At 40.7% G+C, this 18,569-nt stretch overlaps 1 protein-coding gene across 5 annotated transcripts in view; it reads right to left on the bottom strand.

The window, feature by feature from the left end:
• Positions 1 to 18,569, bottom strand: part of chd9 (chromodomain helicase DNA binding protein 9) — a 67,923-nt gene that overhangs the window by 12,115 nt on the left and 37,239 nt on the right. For all 5 annotated transcript variants that reach the window (XM_065952999.1, XM_065952998.1, XM_020640378.3 and 2 more), the window contains 19 exons: positions 16,831 to 16,971; positions 16,160 to 16,228; positions 15,899 to 15,954; positions 15,172 to 15,289; positions 14,778 to 14,864; positions 14,388 to 14,525; positions 13,437 to 13,558; positions 12,192 to 12,435; positions 10,290 to 10,466; positions 9,994 to 10,137; positions 8,795 to 9,050; positions 7,979 to 8,189; positions 6,054 to 6,249; positions 5,615 to 5,797; positions 3,639 to 3,824; positions 3,328 to 3,438; positions 2,943 to 3,142; positions 2,645 to 2,844; positions 2,344 to 2,503 (listed from right to left, as the gene is read on the bottom strand). In XM_065952999.1, coding sequence (XP_065809071.1) covers positions 2,344 to 2,503; positions 2,645 to 2,844; positions 2,943 to 3,142; positions 3,328 to 3,438; positions 3,639 to 3,824; positions 5,615 to 5,797; positions 6,054 to 6,249; positions 7,979 to 8,189; positions 8,795 to 9,050; positions 9,994 to 10,137; positions 10,290 to 10,466; positions 12,192 to 12,435; positions 13,437 to 13,558; positions 14,388 to 14,525; positions 14,778 to 14,864; positions 15,172 to 15,289; positions 15,899 to 15,954; positions 16,160 to 16,228; positions 16,831 to 16,971 — 2,999 coding nt within the window. The remainder of the gene's footprint in view (positions 1 to 2,343; positions 2,504 to 2,644; positions 2,845 to 2,942; positions 3,143 to 3,327; positions 3,439 to 3,638; positions 3,825 to 5,614; positions 5,798 to 6,053; positions 6,250 to 7,978; positions 8,190 to 8,794; positions 9,051 to 9,993; positions 10,138 to 10,289; positions 10,467 to 12,191; positions 12,436 to 13,436; positions 13,559 to 14,387; positions 14,526 to 14,777; positions 14,865 to 15,171; positions 15,290 to 15,898; positions 15,955 to 16,159; positions 16,229 to 16,830; positions 16,972 to 18,569) is intronic.

The raw sequence follows: 18,569 nt of genomic DNA on the forward strand, positions 1-18,569 counted from the left end.
GGACTGAATGAACAGTCGACAGTCTCTCTCCAGTCGTCATGTGGTCGTGCTCTGGCAGTAGATGAAGGCTGGGAAGCCGAGGCTGACAAGGTAGAGGGAGGCTGACTCACAGGGGAGACATTAGCTCTGTGATGCATGATCACACATCACAGCCAGCAGGGCTTTGAGCGAAGACACAGTCAAGTGGTGGGAAATGTGTTTGCGCTGGTGTGCCAGGCTGGAACGTCTGGTATGCCTTGAGATTTAGCATTTTGTCTGAACACATAATGATTATTAAATTCTGTCATGTAATGTCTGCTGTTGGAAAAATTGGGCACGGGAGTTTTAAGGCTTCCTGGCATGAGAGCAAAACTCTCTGTTGAGGATTTGCATGGCTATGTAGTCATAAGCTGTCTTACAATTGTTCCTCTCAGTATGGTGTCATTTCAGAGGATACAGTGTACTCCTCTGACACTGTCAAATGCCAGAGAAATTTCTGAATGAAGCACCCTACCACCGCCTGTTAAGAAAAAACAATTTCAAAACAATTTAAGCAGACTAGATGAAAAAACAATTCCCATTGATCGTAATTAAAACATGTTGTGAAACTACTGATTTTTGAACAATTAAATACCGTACATAAGAGCAAGAGAAAGGTGATTGGCAGAATACCTCTGCAGGCAAATTATTTGTATTTTAAGCCAACATGAAAGAAAAATCATTACCAAACCTCTTCTGTCATTTAGGACTCAAACTGAAACCTGTTGTCTTCTCCACTTCCAAGGCTTCTTTCTGCTCTTTTTTAAAGGCACTGAAGGAAGTGTGGACTACCTTATAACAGAAATAATTCATACCAGGCAAACCTTCTTTTGTCTAAATGAACCCAAAATCCATCCCTGATTCACAGACAGTAACATTTTCAGGGCTTCCACCGCTGTCTGTCAAAGTGATGGATTTCTGTGGTGACCTGTTTGCACTTGTGGCCCTGCTAAATCAAAGTCTTCAACTTCCTCCCTCCCCCACCCTCCATCCTCGTGTGTGAATGGACCCGCCCAGGAGTAGCTGCTGCTTCCTCCGCCTGTCAGCCCGCCCTTCATTGCTCTTCTTCAAAGTGTTTGTGAGTCAGTGTGTGTGTGTGCTGTGCTATGTGGTTCACTCAGAGGCTGCGGAGGATCTCAGCAGAGTCATACACTGTCTTTCAGAGATGAATAAGCCAAGTATACATGACATGAGTGGCATGCAAAGAATTCCTCATGATCTGTTCACAGAAAAACATCTAACAAAATGCAGTGTAAAAGTCTGAGTCACTGTTGAAATATTGATTCGAAACACACAGCATCATGAAATGGACCAGTGCTGGAGCTCAAAACTACACAGAACAATAAATACAGTTTTTTTTTTTTTTTTTAATCTATACAGTAAAAAGTACAACTGCTTCAATCTTATGCAAACAGTCCACTTCCTATATTTCACACTCTTGTGAAGAGGCTTAACTGTCCAGCTAAGGAGGCCAATCAGCACCAACCTCCCCACCCCCCTTTACCCCACCAGTCACATTCCAGGTCCTCAAAGTGAAAAATGCAGAAGTCAGCTAACTCTGCTGGCTGTGCGTCCCCATTTGCGTGTCACATATCAGACAATCCCTGGATTCAGCACAACTGGACCAGGAAACAATGAAAAACTTTTCTATAGAAGCTGCAGTGCTCTGCACCCAGAAATGAACACCCCCCCCCCCTTATTGAAATAAGCAGCAGCCATGTTTTCAGCTTTATATCTCAGCCGCATTTGTTTTATAGCAGCCATCTTTTCCCCTCTGTCAGTAAAGAAGAGAGATCTATGACGGCCATTAGCTGGTCTGAAGTCTCATTAACAATCATATCAGTCAGTCTGGTCTCAAAGTGATGCACGTCTGTTAATGAATCAGTCTGCTGTCGGCTCCAATAGATGTTTTAGTGCCTCCTAATTAGTGTGGCTCGAAGGTGCCAGTGTTAGAATTTGAGCCACGGATTGTATTTTCATTTTTCACTTAGGCTTCATTGTATTAAAAATAAACTGATACAATCTGTGCTAGAAGAGAATAATGACCACCTGCCAGTAGCTATAATAGCAAAACCGTTTAAACACAGACACATGAACACTCACAATCATACACACTCTCCCACAGGCATTAAAACAACCCAGACCAAGACTGTTAGTCTCCTTATGTGCTGCAAGCAAGTTCAATCCTGAAAAATATATCAAATGTTACTCTTCTAAGTTATACCACTGTTTTAGATAACTGAGAATATTTAGTAACTTCCCTGATGTAAAGTTAATGCAGTTATAGCGGGAACTACAGGTGAAGTGGATTAAGTTGCCACCTACTTGTTGCAGTGGTGTTTGAGGTGTTTCTTGTAGCCGTCATCCTGAAGCATGTGCTCTGGGTTGTGTTTCCTGAGCCACTCAGCTTTATGGATGTCAAAAGAGCTGGACTGGATCTTCATCTTCTTTCCCTTCCTGCCTCTGGGGACTGGGGCAGACAAACCTAGAGGACAGGAGGAGGCTGACAGTTATAGGTGCAGTATAAGAAGTGAAATGTGAAAAAAGCACACTGTCTAACCTTTTCATTGGTCACCATCAGTTGTATAAAGATAGTTCAATGCATGCTGAAAGTGTGGAGACTCACCCAGGTGATTCTGTAGCTCCTTGGTTTGTCCATCCTCAGTAGGGGCAATGAGGTCCCACATGAAGCTTTTAATTTTGTCGTCTCCACGGTAATGCACCAGGCAGTAAGCCAGCAGGGCCCTGCAGATGGACTCCACGTCCCAATCTGTCAGCTGCTTCTTAAAACGCCCATGGTTCAGAATATCCTTCCAACGGCCCCAGCTGGACAACAATGGGACAAGCAAAATAGAAGGAAAGTTGTCACAAAGGAAAGATTCTCTTACTATAAAAGATGTGCTAATTTAATAGACATGGCTCACCCATAGACAAGCAGGTTCTTCTCTACTCTGAAGCACTCTGTGCGTCCATAGCTGTTGAGACGGTCATGGTTTCGCCTGAGCTTTGGTTTGGACTCATCATCATCGCTTTCGCCCTCTGAGAGCTCAGCTAACTCGTCCTTTGTGGCACTGAACGGCCTTGTCTGCTTTCTGACGCGAGGGGTGTCAATCACCAAGCTGTTCTGCAGGGGGGAATGGAGGGTGAACAAGACTGTAAAAAAGGACTTCCCAGGACCTTATCACAGCTAAGAAAGGCTGTCACTCTACTGTCTGAGCATTATATCTCTATGATGTGCAACAAATCTTTGTGAGCAATGCCCTCATTATGTCTAACTCTGCATAATAATTGAAGTGTTGTACAACATACTCTTCCGTTGACCATTTCCATGTCAATATCCGCCTTTTTGGCCCATTTGTCCCAGAAGTTGGGATCATCCAGAGAGATGTCTGTGCGGTTACCGGACGCCACAAAACTAGCCTGAAAACAGACGTTGGAATATACATTAACAATCCATAATCAAATCTGGAATTCATGATAAAACACTGCTATTCAAAAATACCCAGTTAAATTTATCCAGTCACAGGTAATATCATTCGAACGTAATAAACAGAAAATTTGAATAAAGTTTCATTTAAAGCTTTCATATTAGAACAGTTTTATGGCTCTCTAACAGTCACCTTAGCAAAGGTAGATCCTCGTCCCTCAGACTCGATGGTGATGGTCTTTGTCCTGCGCTGGAGAATCTGGTCGATGTCCTCCTCACAGAATTTTGCCCCTTCATCCTCCTCATCCATGATTGCCCCGTATGCACCACGTCTCAACAGATCCTCGATCTCTTTTTTAGACAGCTGCTGCTGCACAGCCTAGGAGCAACAGAATTCAACTCTGATGAATAAAAATACGGTGATATAGGCCAAATAATTATAACTGATTATGAGCTACAACCTACAACTACTTAATGCAGGATAAGGAAATGGTACCCTGCAAAACCTCATAGCTTTTACAAAACAGGACACGATCAAACAAACACCTGTTGTATTATACCGGGTTGCATATGAAGTCAGACCCGAAGAGAAGGCCTGCTAATAGCTCAACCTCTTTTATACTTCAGATAATTCTCAGAGGACACCATCCTCAGCTAAACATCCACCTACACACTTCACATGTTGTTGACACACTCCCTCACAAAGAGATTAAACTCTAATAGGATTGGTTACACTTTAAGTAGAAATTTCAAGAGCGAGCTCCAAGTTTGCGGGTTTGGGCACATTTGTTTTTCTCTGTTTTGCATCTTCTTCTTGTCTGCCATCTGTTGCACTGCTTCTCTGATATCACTCAGGGGCGATGATAAAGGAAGCTGTTGTCTTTTATTATTGATGGAAAGACCACAAAATCTTTTGAATTTTATTTGTGAAACTTTACTCATTGTCAAACCATTACAACAATTAAAGGTTGTCACAGTGAGAGTAAGAGACAGGTTTATTTTATTTTACGATTTTCCCAGTAATAATGCAATGAGGGCCTGATTCACTAAGAGTGCAGCCACTAATGGTTTCAAAGATGCACAACATTTGCTTACACTATCTGCTCAGTCCCAAGGTCTAATACAGCGTATGCAAGTATATAGCGCTAAAGATATTAAGGTGCAAACACGCTCAGTGCATTTTGTTTTTCTTGGTGTTTGAAAGTGGAGAAACGTAGGCTGAACCTTTACTCTGCACAGAGTTCCGTTCTGTCAACATAAAGATGATGACTGTAGGACGGGAGGGGAAACTGTTTCAGGGTGTATTTTGATACCAGACAAAAAAAATAGTTTCACTTGTTAGAACAAAGCTTCCTCTCTGAATGTAGCATGCAAGGGCAACTCGAAAAAATTTAAATAAAAAAAACTCACATCCTCGTGTGTAACGGCTTCAGAATAGTGGAATCGTTTTTTCTGATCACTGGAAAGTTTGCATGTGACATCTCCTATAAATACTGCTCTCAACTGTGTGTGGTCGTTGGCGCTGGTGTTTGTGAATTAGACGGTTTTTTTTGCAATTACGCTTATTTGCATAGAAAGAAACAAAATTCCCCAAATGACAGCGTAATGGCTTATTTTAATACATGGAACCAACAAAGACACAGAGACGCTGTTTGCTCTGCAGTGCATTAAGGGGAGTGTTTAACCTCATGCACATGTTCTGTGAATTAGAGAGTGTCTTTTTGATTCATTTGCACAGGTTTATCAGGGACAAAAGCAGTGCAATACTTTGTGAATCAGGCCCTGAGTGTTAAAAGCTGGAGCTACATTTGAAAGATGAGCTAAAAGAAACTACTCAGTTAAGATCCCTCAGGATTTAAGATTGTATTCATTGAAAATTGATGCTTATCTGAGTAAGAAAAAAGGGTAGATAGATAAACCCAATTAAATTAAATAAAAAACCCTGCACTCTATAATAATCCTGGTACTTATGGCTTTTGTGGTTTCCTGCTTTTAGTGTTAGCGTTTGATGATGAGATAGTCGAATAGAAAAAAACCATTCATGCCCAGCTAGGACAGAAAATCACAAACAAACATTCTTTTTGAAAATTAACTGAACATAATCAACATGACTAATTGATTTAATCCCCCATTTCTATTTCAAATAATTTGGAAACTTCTCAAACTTACCCCTCCCCCTGTGCCTCCTCCAAGGCTGTTATCTCGGCCACTCATGCTCTGCAACACTGCTTTGTCGAGACCCAGCTTGAGGCTAGCGCGATCAAACATTTCTCTCTCGTAGGAGTTCCTGGTGATCAGACGATACACCTTGACTGCTTTGTTCTGACCAATACGGTGGCAGCGAGCCTGGGCCTGTGAAGGGTGGGGAAAGAAAACGAGTGAAGCTGCTATATATGCAGATTGACATAATGTCAAATACTCTTAAATGATGATATGTTGTATAATGAATCTGCACTTGTTGCCTTGATTGGACAGCATGTAAAGCACTGTATAAGTGTTTACGTGGGCAGATCAAAGTGCTAAATTGAGCTTGTGCTGAAACATTAATAGCAGTTGGTTGTAACTTTATCTGTGAGTGAATGAGTTGGTGTGTGCAGTTATCTCATACCTGCAGGTCATTCTGTGGGTTCCAGTCAGAGTCAAAGATGATGCAAGTGTCTGCAGCTGTGAGGTTGATTCCCAGGCCACCAGCTCTTGTACAGAGGAGGAAAACGAAGCGCTCTGAGTCAGGCTTACTGAAGCGGTCAATCGCTGCTTGCCGCAGGTTCCCCCGAACACGTCCATCTATTCGCTCATACAAGTACCTGCAACACAGAAACACTGAGCTGTGATAAAGGTTCACAATGGCCCATTGAGTCAGGACTTACTCTGAATATCTGGGGTTTCACAAAAAATATAAAGCATTGAACATCAAAATTTGATAAATGTTTTTAATCCTAGGGAGAATTATTTAAACTAAGCTTGAAATAACTCATGTTCTAAAGTCTCCCTGTACTATTTTTTTTTTTGCTTTCCTTCTACATTTGAGAAACTATGTGCTCAAAGATAAAACTGTAGAGTGGTTATGCCCTTTCATCTTGTGTTCATTCTCATCCCCTCCCACAACCCAACCCCCTGCCCTCCTCCAGGGTAATCCACTCACAAGAAGACTCACAGAAACCACCACTTGTCTCAAGCAGTGGAGCCCAGAGGGCTTAAATAACCTGCTGCTGAACCCTGTCTGAGGTCTGTGCTGCACAGTACCTCAAATGTTTACAATAGTTTAGGGTTAAGGCCAGCTGCGGGTGAGAAGCCAGAAGAAAAAGAGAGTCAAAAACAGAGTCAAAGTCAGGAACGCGAAACGGAAGAGAGTTAAGAATGAAAATAAAGTCAAAGATGAGATGAAGCTGAACCACTGTAATTATCATATCTTTCAGTACATTCTTAACCTAAAGGCTAGTTGTAAACCTCCTCATGATTGTTACTTACTACTCATTCCATTTCAGCTTTTATATGATCTTCTATGAAGACCTAAGACACTGCTTACACGTTGTCAATGCAAACACACAAAGGGAAGCAAGGTCTAAACTCATGATGTGAGTGTAAAAAAAACACTCCCATACTTTTCAGGGCCTCAGATTGTATAAAGTAGCTAAAAGGACCTGATATAAGTCCAAACTATAGCCAGTCACCTGAACAGTTTTTGGACCTGTTGTGTTTTGTCTTTTCATTCAAAAACAGTTCAGTGTGTTATTGACAAGGGAGCGGATACATGTATTCTGTTTTAGAACCGAGATGAAATATTTGAGCTGAGAGGTTTAAGACACTAGAATGTTGCAGGATTAAAATGGTTTGGTAAAGTTGTGAAATATTGTCAAACTTTTTGGGTCATACAATGGTAAGGGTAAAGACTGTTAGAGGTATGAGACTCGGTGCTCTTTTGAGTTGAACTTCCAAAAAATGGGCATGATTTAAATCCCCCTTTTCAGGCTTGTGTTGTAAAGGTTTTAGTCAGAGCTTCAAAGAATAAGCCCAGTGTCCACCTAGCATTTTGTTATGACAGCCAGTGTCTTTTTTTAATTGTTTTCAATGAGGAGAGAGGGTTCTCAACAGAAAGCGGACGCCTGGAGATAAAGCGCAGCTCCCAGTGTCTTTTCTTCCGAGCGCTCTGCCTTTATGTGCGGCCACTCTGAGCGTTCAAGACGAAAATCTTTCAACTTTTCAGAAAGGTACTGTTGATGTCTTTTCCAAATGTATGATAATCCCTGTATTTTTGCCGCCTACGGATCGTGTCTTGTACCCACATCCTCCTTGCTCTATATCTGATGGTTAAAAAACGATCTCAAATATAAAACATGTAGTAAAAAGTAACGCAGCAGTGTCGGTCATACAGCAGCCTGTTGACTGTTGTCATAGAGACAGGACGGACGTGCAGCACTTTTCTTCTCAGCGCACAAATGCTTCATGCATACACTCCTGAGCGCACAGCCAGCGCTTTCCTGCCCAGAAAAAACTCTAGGTGGACACAGGGCCTAAGTCATCCTTTTGTATTACCTTCTCTGAATGAGGTAGTCTTCCAAGATGTCCAGGCAGCGCACCATTTGGGAGAAGATGAGCACCCTATGCCCTCCGGCCTTCATCTTCGGCAGCAGCTTATCAATAAGGACCAGCTTCCCTGCAGACTGCACCATAGCCTGCAGGTGAAAGTCCATGGCAGTGGGGCTGTACACCTCCCTGAAGTCCTCCATGATCTTTTCTTCTGCTCCTGACAAACAAAAGACAGAGAAAATTCAGCAACACCCGCTCTCTTGCTTCTAATGATTTTCTTTGAAAGTATTTTATCCTCCTAATTATCAAGTGTCACTTCATATGAATCAAGACTTTTCTCCTTTATTTGATATATGTTAAAAAGATCATTAGACGCATATCTGCAACAAAACTTTTGCTATTGCTGAATGTGAAGTTTAAGATGACCGTGTCAAACATGAAAGTATGTGGTATTAATTCAGGAGTAGGTAGTGTTTGTCAAAAACACGATGATTTTTAACTGTGATAGTGTGGTTTTATTAAGAAGGGAGGAAAAAAATTAACACTCAAAAGATTCTATAAAACCGATGACATTTAAATGGCTGTTTCGAGGGACAATCACCAGGTGTAGAGTCTTATGAAATAATCACTTAAGGAACCACATAATAGTGAGCACCTTCATCTTCTAAATTGAGCCCACAACACCTCTGGAAGACTAAACAGGAAATTGTTATATTGCACACCTTCAGCTGCTATATCTGCAAAGCTCCCAACTATACATTTCGAGGATATTTACAGTTCCTACATGAACCTGTATTTAAGGTAAAATAGCCCCCAATTTACCTTTGATGAGGTAGGGGTGGTTGCAGCACTTTCTCAGCTCCATCATGGTGTTGACCAGGTTGGGCATGTTTGCCTGGCCAGCTCCTTTAGCCAAGAAAGAGAAGTTCTTCTCAAGGATCGCTCGATAGTACTTCTTTTGAATGTTTGTGAGCTCAACTTCAATGATGGTTTCCTCTTTAGGAGCCAGCTTCTTCTCCACGTCTTCCTTTAACCGACGCAGCATCATAGGCTTCAGGATGGCCTGAAGCTTTTGTACCTGCAGACCCAAACAGAAAAAGATGAAGTTAAAAAGGTTAGTATGGTACAGTATGGTACACTGTATAAAACACCGACAGTGACCTTACAAAATGCGCCTATACTTCTTCTGATTAAATCTGAAACAGCTGTTTTACACTTATTAGTATTGAATTTTCAACTTTGAGAATCAATCTTTTGATTCAAGGATTTCATCAAAATTTGGTTGCAGTGGAATGTCAGAAAAAGCTATTAATTACATTTGATACACAACCAGATATCCCAAAATGAAGAGTTTGTGCTTGGAATACAGCAATACAGCTTAGTAACCCACTGCAGGTCAGCTTTTCCCAACACTTTTCCATTTTTAACCAACATCGCTTAAAAAGGTTCAACATAAAAACCTTTGCAACTACCACTATGAGACAGATTTTGCACAATTGACTTCTTTAGTACTGCGTGGTGAGTACTACACGTTTCATATTTGACTTAAAGTATGAGAACAAAACTCCCAACATGCATTATGGTCTTTCATTGAGCATCTCTTCTGCCTACAAATGAAATGCCAAGCAGCGAGGTAAAACGCCTTTTTTATTGTGAGACCTTGTGTAAATACAAAGTTCAACAAAGACTAGCATTAATACTTCATTTTCTGTGTGTGTGTAGAAAATGTCACTGCGTAGGCCGAGTAAAAGCTGCACTTCAACAGATCTATCCGTACCATCAGGATCTTTGTATCAATGATGTGTGTTGTGTGGGCTATGAAACAATAATCAAACCAGCCTTCCTATCATTTACCAACAATAAATCATGTATTTAATTTATGAAATAAAAGGATTTCTAACCTGAATGAAGGACATGTAGACTTCTGACTTTTAATGGTAGCTAATGCATAATCCAGGCGGAATATTCAGAGAATGTAAAGAACCTTAGAACATGTACTCTTTTTGTATCAGCGGGCTCACCTGCTCCTCAGTCTTGAGGTCTCCGAACTCCTGCATGAAAGTGTTTTCTGAGGGAAAGCGTGCCGGCTCCAGGAAGTGGAGCAGGCTGAAGAGCTCCTCCACAGTGTTTTGGAGAGGAGTACCTGTCAGCAGGACCTTGTGCTCCTGAAGGAGAACAAAGGGAATGAGAGGAGAATGTATATTATTTAAAATGCATCTCATTTGTCAGAATATTCATGCATGTTAAGATTTCTCACTGCACACATTTATATGATAACATTTATTTTTGCTCGTTGATCTGGTGGTGGTTTATGTACCAGGCTCATGAGCTTGAAGCCCTCTAGCAGCTTGCAGTTCTTGTTCTTGAGGCGGTGAGCCTCATCAATGATAACACAGCGCCACTCGATGGCGTTGAGTTCGGGACATCCTCCCAGGATCATCTCAAAAGTGGTGATAACAGCCTGGAACTTGTAGGCCCCTCGTATCACACGGCCCTTGGGGAAAAAGAAAGGGGGGGGGGGGACATGGGACAAACTTAACATTTGAATTAAGCATTATAAGGGTGTGTACAAACTTAATTTCTATGTAGAAAAGTAAATGTAAGTTTAAAATGTAAATAAATAAATGTTTCAATGAGGGTGATAGAGTATGTTATTGATTAAAGAGGAAGATTAGGAATAAGTAATGTATACACATTCATTCTGCATTGTTCTCCCATTCAGCCTTGGAGTCGTTCATCTTGGCTGTTAATCCTGGTTTCACTATCATTGGAAATGATCAACAGCAAAACCAGGACGTAAGCGCACACACAGCGGTGAGTCTAGCTGTTTGTTTGTTTGTTTGTTTGTATGTATGTCTGGGGAGGTTTTGCTTCACCCCGCCTCTCAATTTGTATCTATTGCCTTGACAACACTCCTCTAGGGATACTCAGTTATCCAGTAACCCCCCTCCCACAGCCAGCCAGCCAACAGATTGCTGTTGAGGAGCCTTTCTATCTCTCTCTCTCTCTCTCTCTCTCTCTCTCTCTCTCTCTTGCTCTCTCTCTCTTTAATATGCCTGAGCAGTGCTGACAGAGAGCTCCCCTCGGGGGCTGCTGCTGTGACATCACAGGCTGCCTGGGAGACAGCCTGGTGGCGGCATCGCTCTGTACTGCTCTCTCTCGCCTTAATTCCTCCCACGGTTCGTCTGAACACTAAGAGCTTCGAACTGCCTGTTGTGACACATCACATGGCCCACCAACCACAGGAAGCCTCTGCCCAAGGCTCACTAACTACCTAGCAGCTCACATATTGCTGGGCACATGCCCCTTTTATAATGAAGTTCACACTACGTTAGTGACATGAACCAGTTTTGTGCTCTCATGCCTTACTGGGTAAGCAAGCATGAGACCTAAAAGACTTGCACTTGTTGCTATAATTTATCTTCCACTTTTTTGAAATTGCAATAACACCTTTAATGTAGCTGTTTTCAAGGCTAATAATAATGAACAAGTGTTAGTTTAATAATGTTTGATCTGACTGAATGAAGGAATCAACAAAGTCACATCAACACAGATGTTTTATTAACCCAATGAAATGTTTCATTATACGTCATCTGCTGCCTACTTTTTAGTTTCTCCAGGTGATTTTTCCTCTGGATCTCATAAAGCAAACTCACTTAGCAAAATGTTTCAGAGTACCGGAGTATCCAGGCCTTCTGCTGCACATGGTAATCACGGTCAGCCTTTTTTTCCCATAACCCACTCTTATTGTAATAAAGAGGCCTCATGTTTTCAACCATATCATTAAGTTACTCACAGGACTTCATACTGCTGCAGTTTTCTAAAAAGCACTCAGATCATTTTAATTGAAGTGAATCACTGCTTTCCTGTCTGGAGGTAAAGCAAATGCTTTCTGCTTGCCTGTCTTTAAAAAGAGGAACATTTGGTTGGTCAGGATGAACTCAAAGACCTCTCAATCTTCATGATTTCACATGTGTTTGGTACATGACAAGCTGAATGCCAGTCATTGTATTTATTACTGATTCTAATGTGGCTCCTTACAGCTTTACTTCGGTCAAATTTACAAACATTTACAGGCAACAGAGAGGTACATAATGACAAATTTGTGGAAATTGTTGTGTTCCCAAATGATTTTGTTTCCAACTGTTATTTCTGTCTTGGAAATAAGACTAGTGTTGACCTCAGGGAATAGAGAAGTAAAAAAATGACTTAAATTTACCTGTGCATCCCTGAAATACATCTCGTACTGTTGGAGCATCTGCCGGCTGACCGTGCTTCCGTGATAGACGATGACATTGAGATAGGTCCAAGTATGGAACTCTCGCTCCCAGTTGGCGATGGTGGAGAGGGGGGCGATGATGAGGAATGGCCCTTTAATGCCCGCACGGAGGATCTCCTCTAGGAATGTGATGGACTGGATGGTCTTTCCCAAGCCCATCTCATCTGCAAGTATGCAGTTTCGTCTGATAGGTGGAGATAAGGTTTAAAGAGAAGAAGTGGAAACACAATTAGCGTTACTTGTTTGTTACAATGTTTGTCAAGTAATGTGTGATGGATGGGTGGGGGTGATAAGGTGACAAGAAATCAAAGCACAAAGAGAAGCAAATAAGAATAATCCCATGATGTTAAAATAATAAGCAGTGAACCATGGAGGGGAAAATGACATGTTCAGCAGTAATAACACCAAAGAAACAACATAATGGCAAATACAACTGCCTGTGCAGCATGGTGTACTCCAGCAAACCATTATTCAGCTGTCCAGTGGGTGGGGGTATTATATCTTGATGCTAATTGCAACGTGCAGATATTCCCACTGGCCTCTTAAGCGGCTCTCTACTTCTGATGAATCTCTATGCGTAGGCATACGCAAAATCCTGCATGCTCACACATAAATCCAATTCCCAGGGTTAATACAAGCACACTTACACTATGTACTCCACATCAACACTGTGCAGTGATTCTTTTGTGATCACAGGCGAAGAAAAGCAATTGCAGTTGCAGCATTGTGCACCTTGACAGGAAATTTGACTCCCTTGCCGGCCTGACCAAATAATGTGAATACAGCCAAAACACAGCGTGGTCCAAACACTCACACATGAAAAGTTAATCTGTATTCATTATGCACAGTCTCAGTGCACCCAGAGGATTCCTCTTGAAATAAAGAATGCCTGTGTAAAATCTCTGAATCTATATCAAACATACAATGCCGTAGCGTTCGAGTCACATGGGATAACTGAAGCTTTAGCAGCATGTATACAGTATGTAAAAAGATGCCATTTAGTTCAGGTTTTAAGATATATGCTAACTCTACTATTTGTCTTTCCCTTTGAGAAGTGTGTCTAAGGTGTTCAGGCTTGCTCACATACGTAGAGTGGCAGCAATTCTCTGTGTCAATGAGTTTTCATAGTGCCTTTGTAAATGTGCTGGTTTAATGTGCATGTATGTGAAGGTATTACAAACTGACCTGTTGTACCAGTTGAAGAGGAGCCAGTTGACCCCCTCTAGCTGGTAATCCCTGAGGCTGTTGCTGTTCCTGTATTCCCTCGACTGCTCCCTCTTCTTCCAGTGATTGGCTGGGGGCCGTTCCTGAGCAAGAATTCAAACAGTTTGTTAAGCCACTCTATGACTACATTTAGAGTGGCTTAGGAGAAAATGTTGGACACAATTTTTATAAGGATTGACAAGGGGTAATCTTTGGAAAAGAGACAGAGTTGAAGAAAGCCAAATCATATTAAGGTCTAAACTGAAACAGGATGTTGTTGTCTTTTAGGGAAAATTGGTCTTAACTTTTTCATATGTTGAACATGTGCATTTTCATCTGTTTTTGGAAACATGGACATACAGTTACAGTTGTTCAAAGTGTAATCTTTTCTAATGAACAGGGACGTGAATATTAAAAGAACGTGAATAATATTTGTTAGACTGCAATGGTGCTGATCACAGGCAGTACACATTACATGCTGCTCTGTGTAGTCTGGCCACTAAACTGTATGAGAGAAACTACCCAGTTTTTGTTTTCTAGATGGAGCCTATGCTTTGGGATTGAAGTTAAAAATGGTCTGTTGAAGCCTATTTGTGTTTTTTTCTTGCTTAAGTTTAACCTGTGACATGCATATGACAGTCATTTCTTAGTTAGGAAATACCTCCTGGATATATACAAGAAAAAAAACACCAGTCTCTGAGTGTGGTTGACTGAAATTCGGTTTCATTTCACAGTACAGTGTGATGGGTGCTCACCAAAGATTTGACTACCACAAATCTTTTTAACATTTAACAGAAAAAAACCCAAAGATATTTAAAAGGCAAAACTTTCTTTATAACGTGTGAAAATACTAACAACTAAAATATAGAGCATGAGAGCAGAGGAAGGTGTAAATACTATGATTAGTTGGGATTGTGTGTTGTCATGACTTACCATCCTGCGCGAGTCTGGCTTGACTGCCTGCAGCTGCTCAAACTCCTCAATCTTGCTCTGATCTACGTCGTCTTTCAGCTCCCAAGTGCTATCCTCGTAAGCCAGAGAGCTCCACTTCACAAGGTAGTACACCACCTCCTGCAGCAGGCAGACAAGAATTAGAACTGCAAAAGACTAAAACGAGGCCATGCTCTGCTTTTATGATATTAACAAAAGGCTGCGAGGAAGCCCATTAGGATGGCCTTGGGCACTTCTGGTTTATAAAGGCAACACTGAAGTGGAGGATGTACTGAAAGGAAGATATTTCACTGAACACTGAAGGCAGGTAGACACAAATAAAAACACGCTGCAAACAGATATGATTAACAAATTAAAGGAGATTTACTTTACCTCTCCTGTGTCTTTGTCCTCACAATATGACACCTCCAGCACTCTGTCTACCTCTACATAGTCAGGGTTAAAGGGGTCCTCTTCCATCTGAGAGAGACAGAAAGGGAAACAAGAAGGAAAAACGAGACATCATAAACCTGAGTGCCCACTCACCATCTGCGATCTGGGACAAGCATCACTACTGTATCCACTGAGCAGGTAAAGACATTCTAATGTATGCACACAGATGTGCCTTCCCACACAAACAAAACACAAATTAAACATCTACGCACACAATATCTATAAACATGTACACTACACACACACCTGCTCACACCAAATTACCTGTGTGTGCATGTACACAGGAGGACAGTATACTGTATTCGGACAAAAGCACAAACACACATAGCCTTACATCTGCAAAGAAGAGGGCCCTCTGTGCTTGTTTCATCTTGAAACGTTTGATCTTCTGCTGAATCCTCTTGTCCCTCTCCAGGTGTTGCTCTGTGGCCCACTCACAGTGTAGGTAGGAGCTGACACACACACACACACACACACACACACACACACACACACACACACACACACACACACACACACACACACACACACACACACACACACACACACACACACACACACACACACACACACACACACACACACACACACACACACACACACACACACACACACACACACACACACACACACACACACACACGAAAAACAACAAAATATTTTCTAAATAACATCTGGGGTAACAATGGAGGCCAGCAGGATTTATCACTGATCCTACATGGTACAGATTTTTACTGTCTTGTGATTCGGAAAGATTCTTATTCCTCAATCCAATTTGGGTCACAAATTTCCATAGTTGTATGCTTATATGATCACACAGTTATTTTTCTTCATCCTTTGCCTTTAGGCATTTGTTTTATTTTTTTATCAATTACTTAAAAATCATTTATTATAATGTAAAATGTGCATCAGTAAACTCTAAACAAGAAATCTTACTGTTAGATGAGAAGAGCATAATACATATATAGCATGTCTTATTCTTGGCTTCATGGCATCATTCATTAATAAAGTTGTAAACCTTCAGTCTCTAGAAAGAGGTTAAATCTAAGTGAAGCACTTACTAGTTTTTGTATTTGACAAAAAACTCCTCCGTCTCGACCACAATTCCCGGAGAGACCTGTTGATAGATTATTGCAACACAACCGTATATATAAGTCAAGAACTGGATGGCTTAATGAAGTTATGTTAAACAGTTGTGAACCACAGTAGTTCACATTTAAGATTTTAATGAAGATGCATATCAAGTAAAATTATTCGTGGTAAACAATATTTGACTTTCTTGCAAAATAATGCACGATAAATCATAAAAACCTCAGCATTACCTCCTTTTTGACGATACGAGAAGACATGATTTTGTCAACAACTGCAGCATCTTCTTCACTGGGATTCTCCTGTAAATGCAGTGGACAGTAAACAATCAATGTCAAGAGTTCATTCAAAGTCTCCTACAGCAGGAATGTGCATTAGCCTGGGGTAAAAAAATAAAAATAATATATATATATAGATATATACACACTGTATTTTTATAGAAATATAGAAAAATGACAGATTTAGATAAAGGAAAGCAGAATGCCATGACGATCTAACAATACTGCCCTCCTAATTTTTCCTTTTGCATCTAAATCTATAAAATGGGCACCAAGTGTTTGTTTTCCTTCTTTGTAGAGAGACTGCAGGGGTCCTGGTTTGCACGTCACAAAGTGGAGATGAAAAGAACAGGCTGTGCTGCAATTCACTGAGCATGTAGAGCTTCTTCAAAATGTTTTTTTGTTAGTCAGGACATGAAGTTCTTTTCAGCTCTAGTTTTATGGATCATTGCCTCAAAAACAGTCCTTTGAATTGACTGTGTTGAGGCTATTTGTGCGTAATGACTGAAAGACTGATCAACAATGCAGACTATGTGGCTGTTTTTGCATTCTGTTTTTCTAAAAAAAATAATACATTTAAACTTGATCTCTAAGCTATGAGGAGATTAGTAGGTAGAACTACTTACTACAAAGAGTTGAAGAGAAGGCGCTTTGGATGCTGATGTTTTCTTGGCTTTGACAATAACCTTGACTTCTTCATCTGACAACCTGGCCTCCAGCTCTTCAGCGTATTTCTTTCTTTTCACCTGGCGATTAGATCGCCTCTTCTAGAAAAGCAGGGCAAAATGGAAGAAGCATTTTTATAAAGATATGTATTTTATCTGAATGATCAAAAATCAATTACACAACTGCAATAATGACACTGTAGCTAAGGATACAGGAAAACAGTTGGTCATCTTCCACACATGGATGTGAAAAACATTTGAATATGAATCGTCAAATGTGCATGACCAGAACTGTCTTCATGTGTAACATAGCACGTATAACATCAAAGGATCGAGGATGTCACTTTACACTTGTGTAATCTCAAAGTGACTAGAACTCTGCTAAAAACCACACAGTTCACACCATTTCCTACAGCATATACAATGATTGATTGATCATCAAGGTTTGCGAGTGAGTCTACTTCCTGCTCATTCAAGCTCAATGTTCCAGCTATTTCAAATTAGAATTCAACATCATTTAAAGTGACAGCAACAATATAAAAACATTCTGGTTATTGCTATCGAGTTAAAACATTTACTTTTTCAAGCTGTTAATGTCTCGACTTATTTACATTATTGATATCACCTATAACCTATCTGAAACACATAACTCTAGATGTGTATACATCATAGTGTCCATTATATCCATGTCAGTTTTTAAATGAGGGAGGAAAAACATTAATCACAAAATACCTTCTCACCACAGCAATCCATATTCAAATTATCTAGTGAACCCTCTATTCTTTTGATGGTTTCAAAAACATGAAACATCTGAATCTGAACTTCATTACAAGGAAAAAAAATATATCAGAAAATCATTCTAATGAGTCTGAGAACAACCCACGCAACACAACAGAGCTTTAAAATCCAGCTTCTTTCAACTCCTTCCTGTCAAGCCTTTATAATTATCCCATGTGTGGGATGTTGTATCCTGCATCAATACATGAGCCCCTCCTAATGATAATATGTAGTTAATTAGGAATAAATGCCACTGAGCCAAAGTTAATTAGGTGTGGAGTACAATATCCCCATGGAGTTATACCCTCACATCCTCCAGCTGTAGCTGACCAGAAGCTGGAAAGTCAAAGATGGCACATGCTATGACGATAGGGCTGAACCCCTGAGGTGACTATTCTAGCTGTCGGCCACGCTACCTTGACTTCTTCAACAGGATCATCCTAAATGAGTCATCAACAGACTGTTTTAATTAAGGCCAGGGGCGCTACTTAAACAGTGTAATTATATCAGAGCCAATAGCCTGGATAGGATGCAAAGAGAAGGGAGAGGGGTTGTGGGATGAAGGAGGGGGCAAAGTTGCTTTTAATCTCTACTTATTCATTTATTATCATGGATGCTGACATCAAATCATATTAAAGCACATTTTGCAATACATTTTCTACAACATAAATTATTTGTACAATACTGAGTAGTAAAAAGAAAATAACAGATTCTTAACCAACTTTGTATCACATATAGATATTATATGAAAATGTGCCTGCCCACTAGAGTCTCCTCTAGAGTGGTGTGGCGCCAGAGTAAAAAAAAAACCATCTGAGATCAGCTGGTGAGAACACATGTTGGAGGAACATGGCAGAAAGCAGTATTACTGTGGACATGGAGGGAAACTATTTCAATACTATGATGTTGGAGTCAGAAAGTCT

This window comes from Labrus bergylta, chromosome 3 (genome assembly GCF_963930695.1).
Source record: "Labrus bergylta chromosome 3, fLabBer1.1, whole genome shotgun sequence".
Taxonomy (NCBI): domain Eukaryota; kingdom Metazoa; phylum Chordata; class Actinopteri; order Labriformes; family Labridae; genus Labrus; species Labrus bergylta.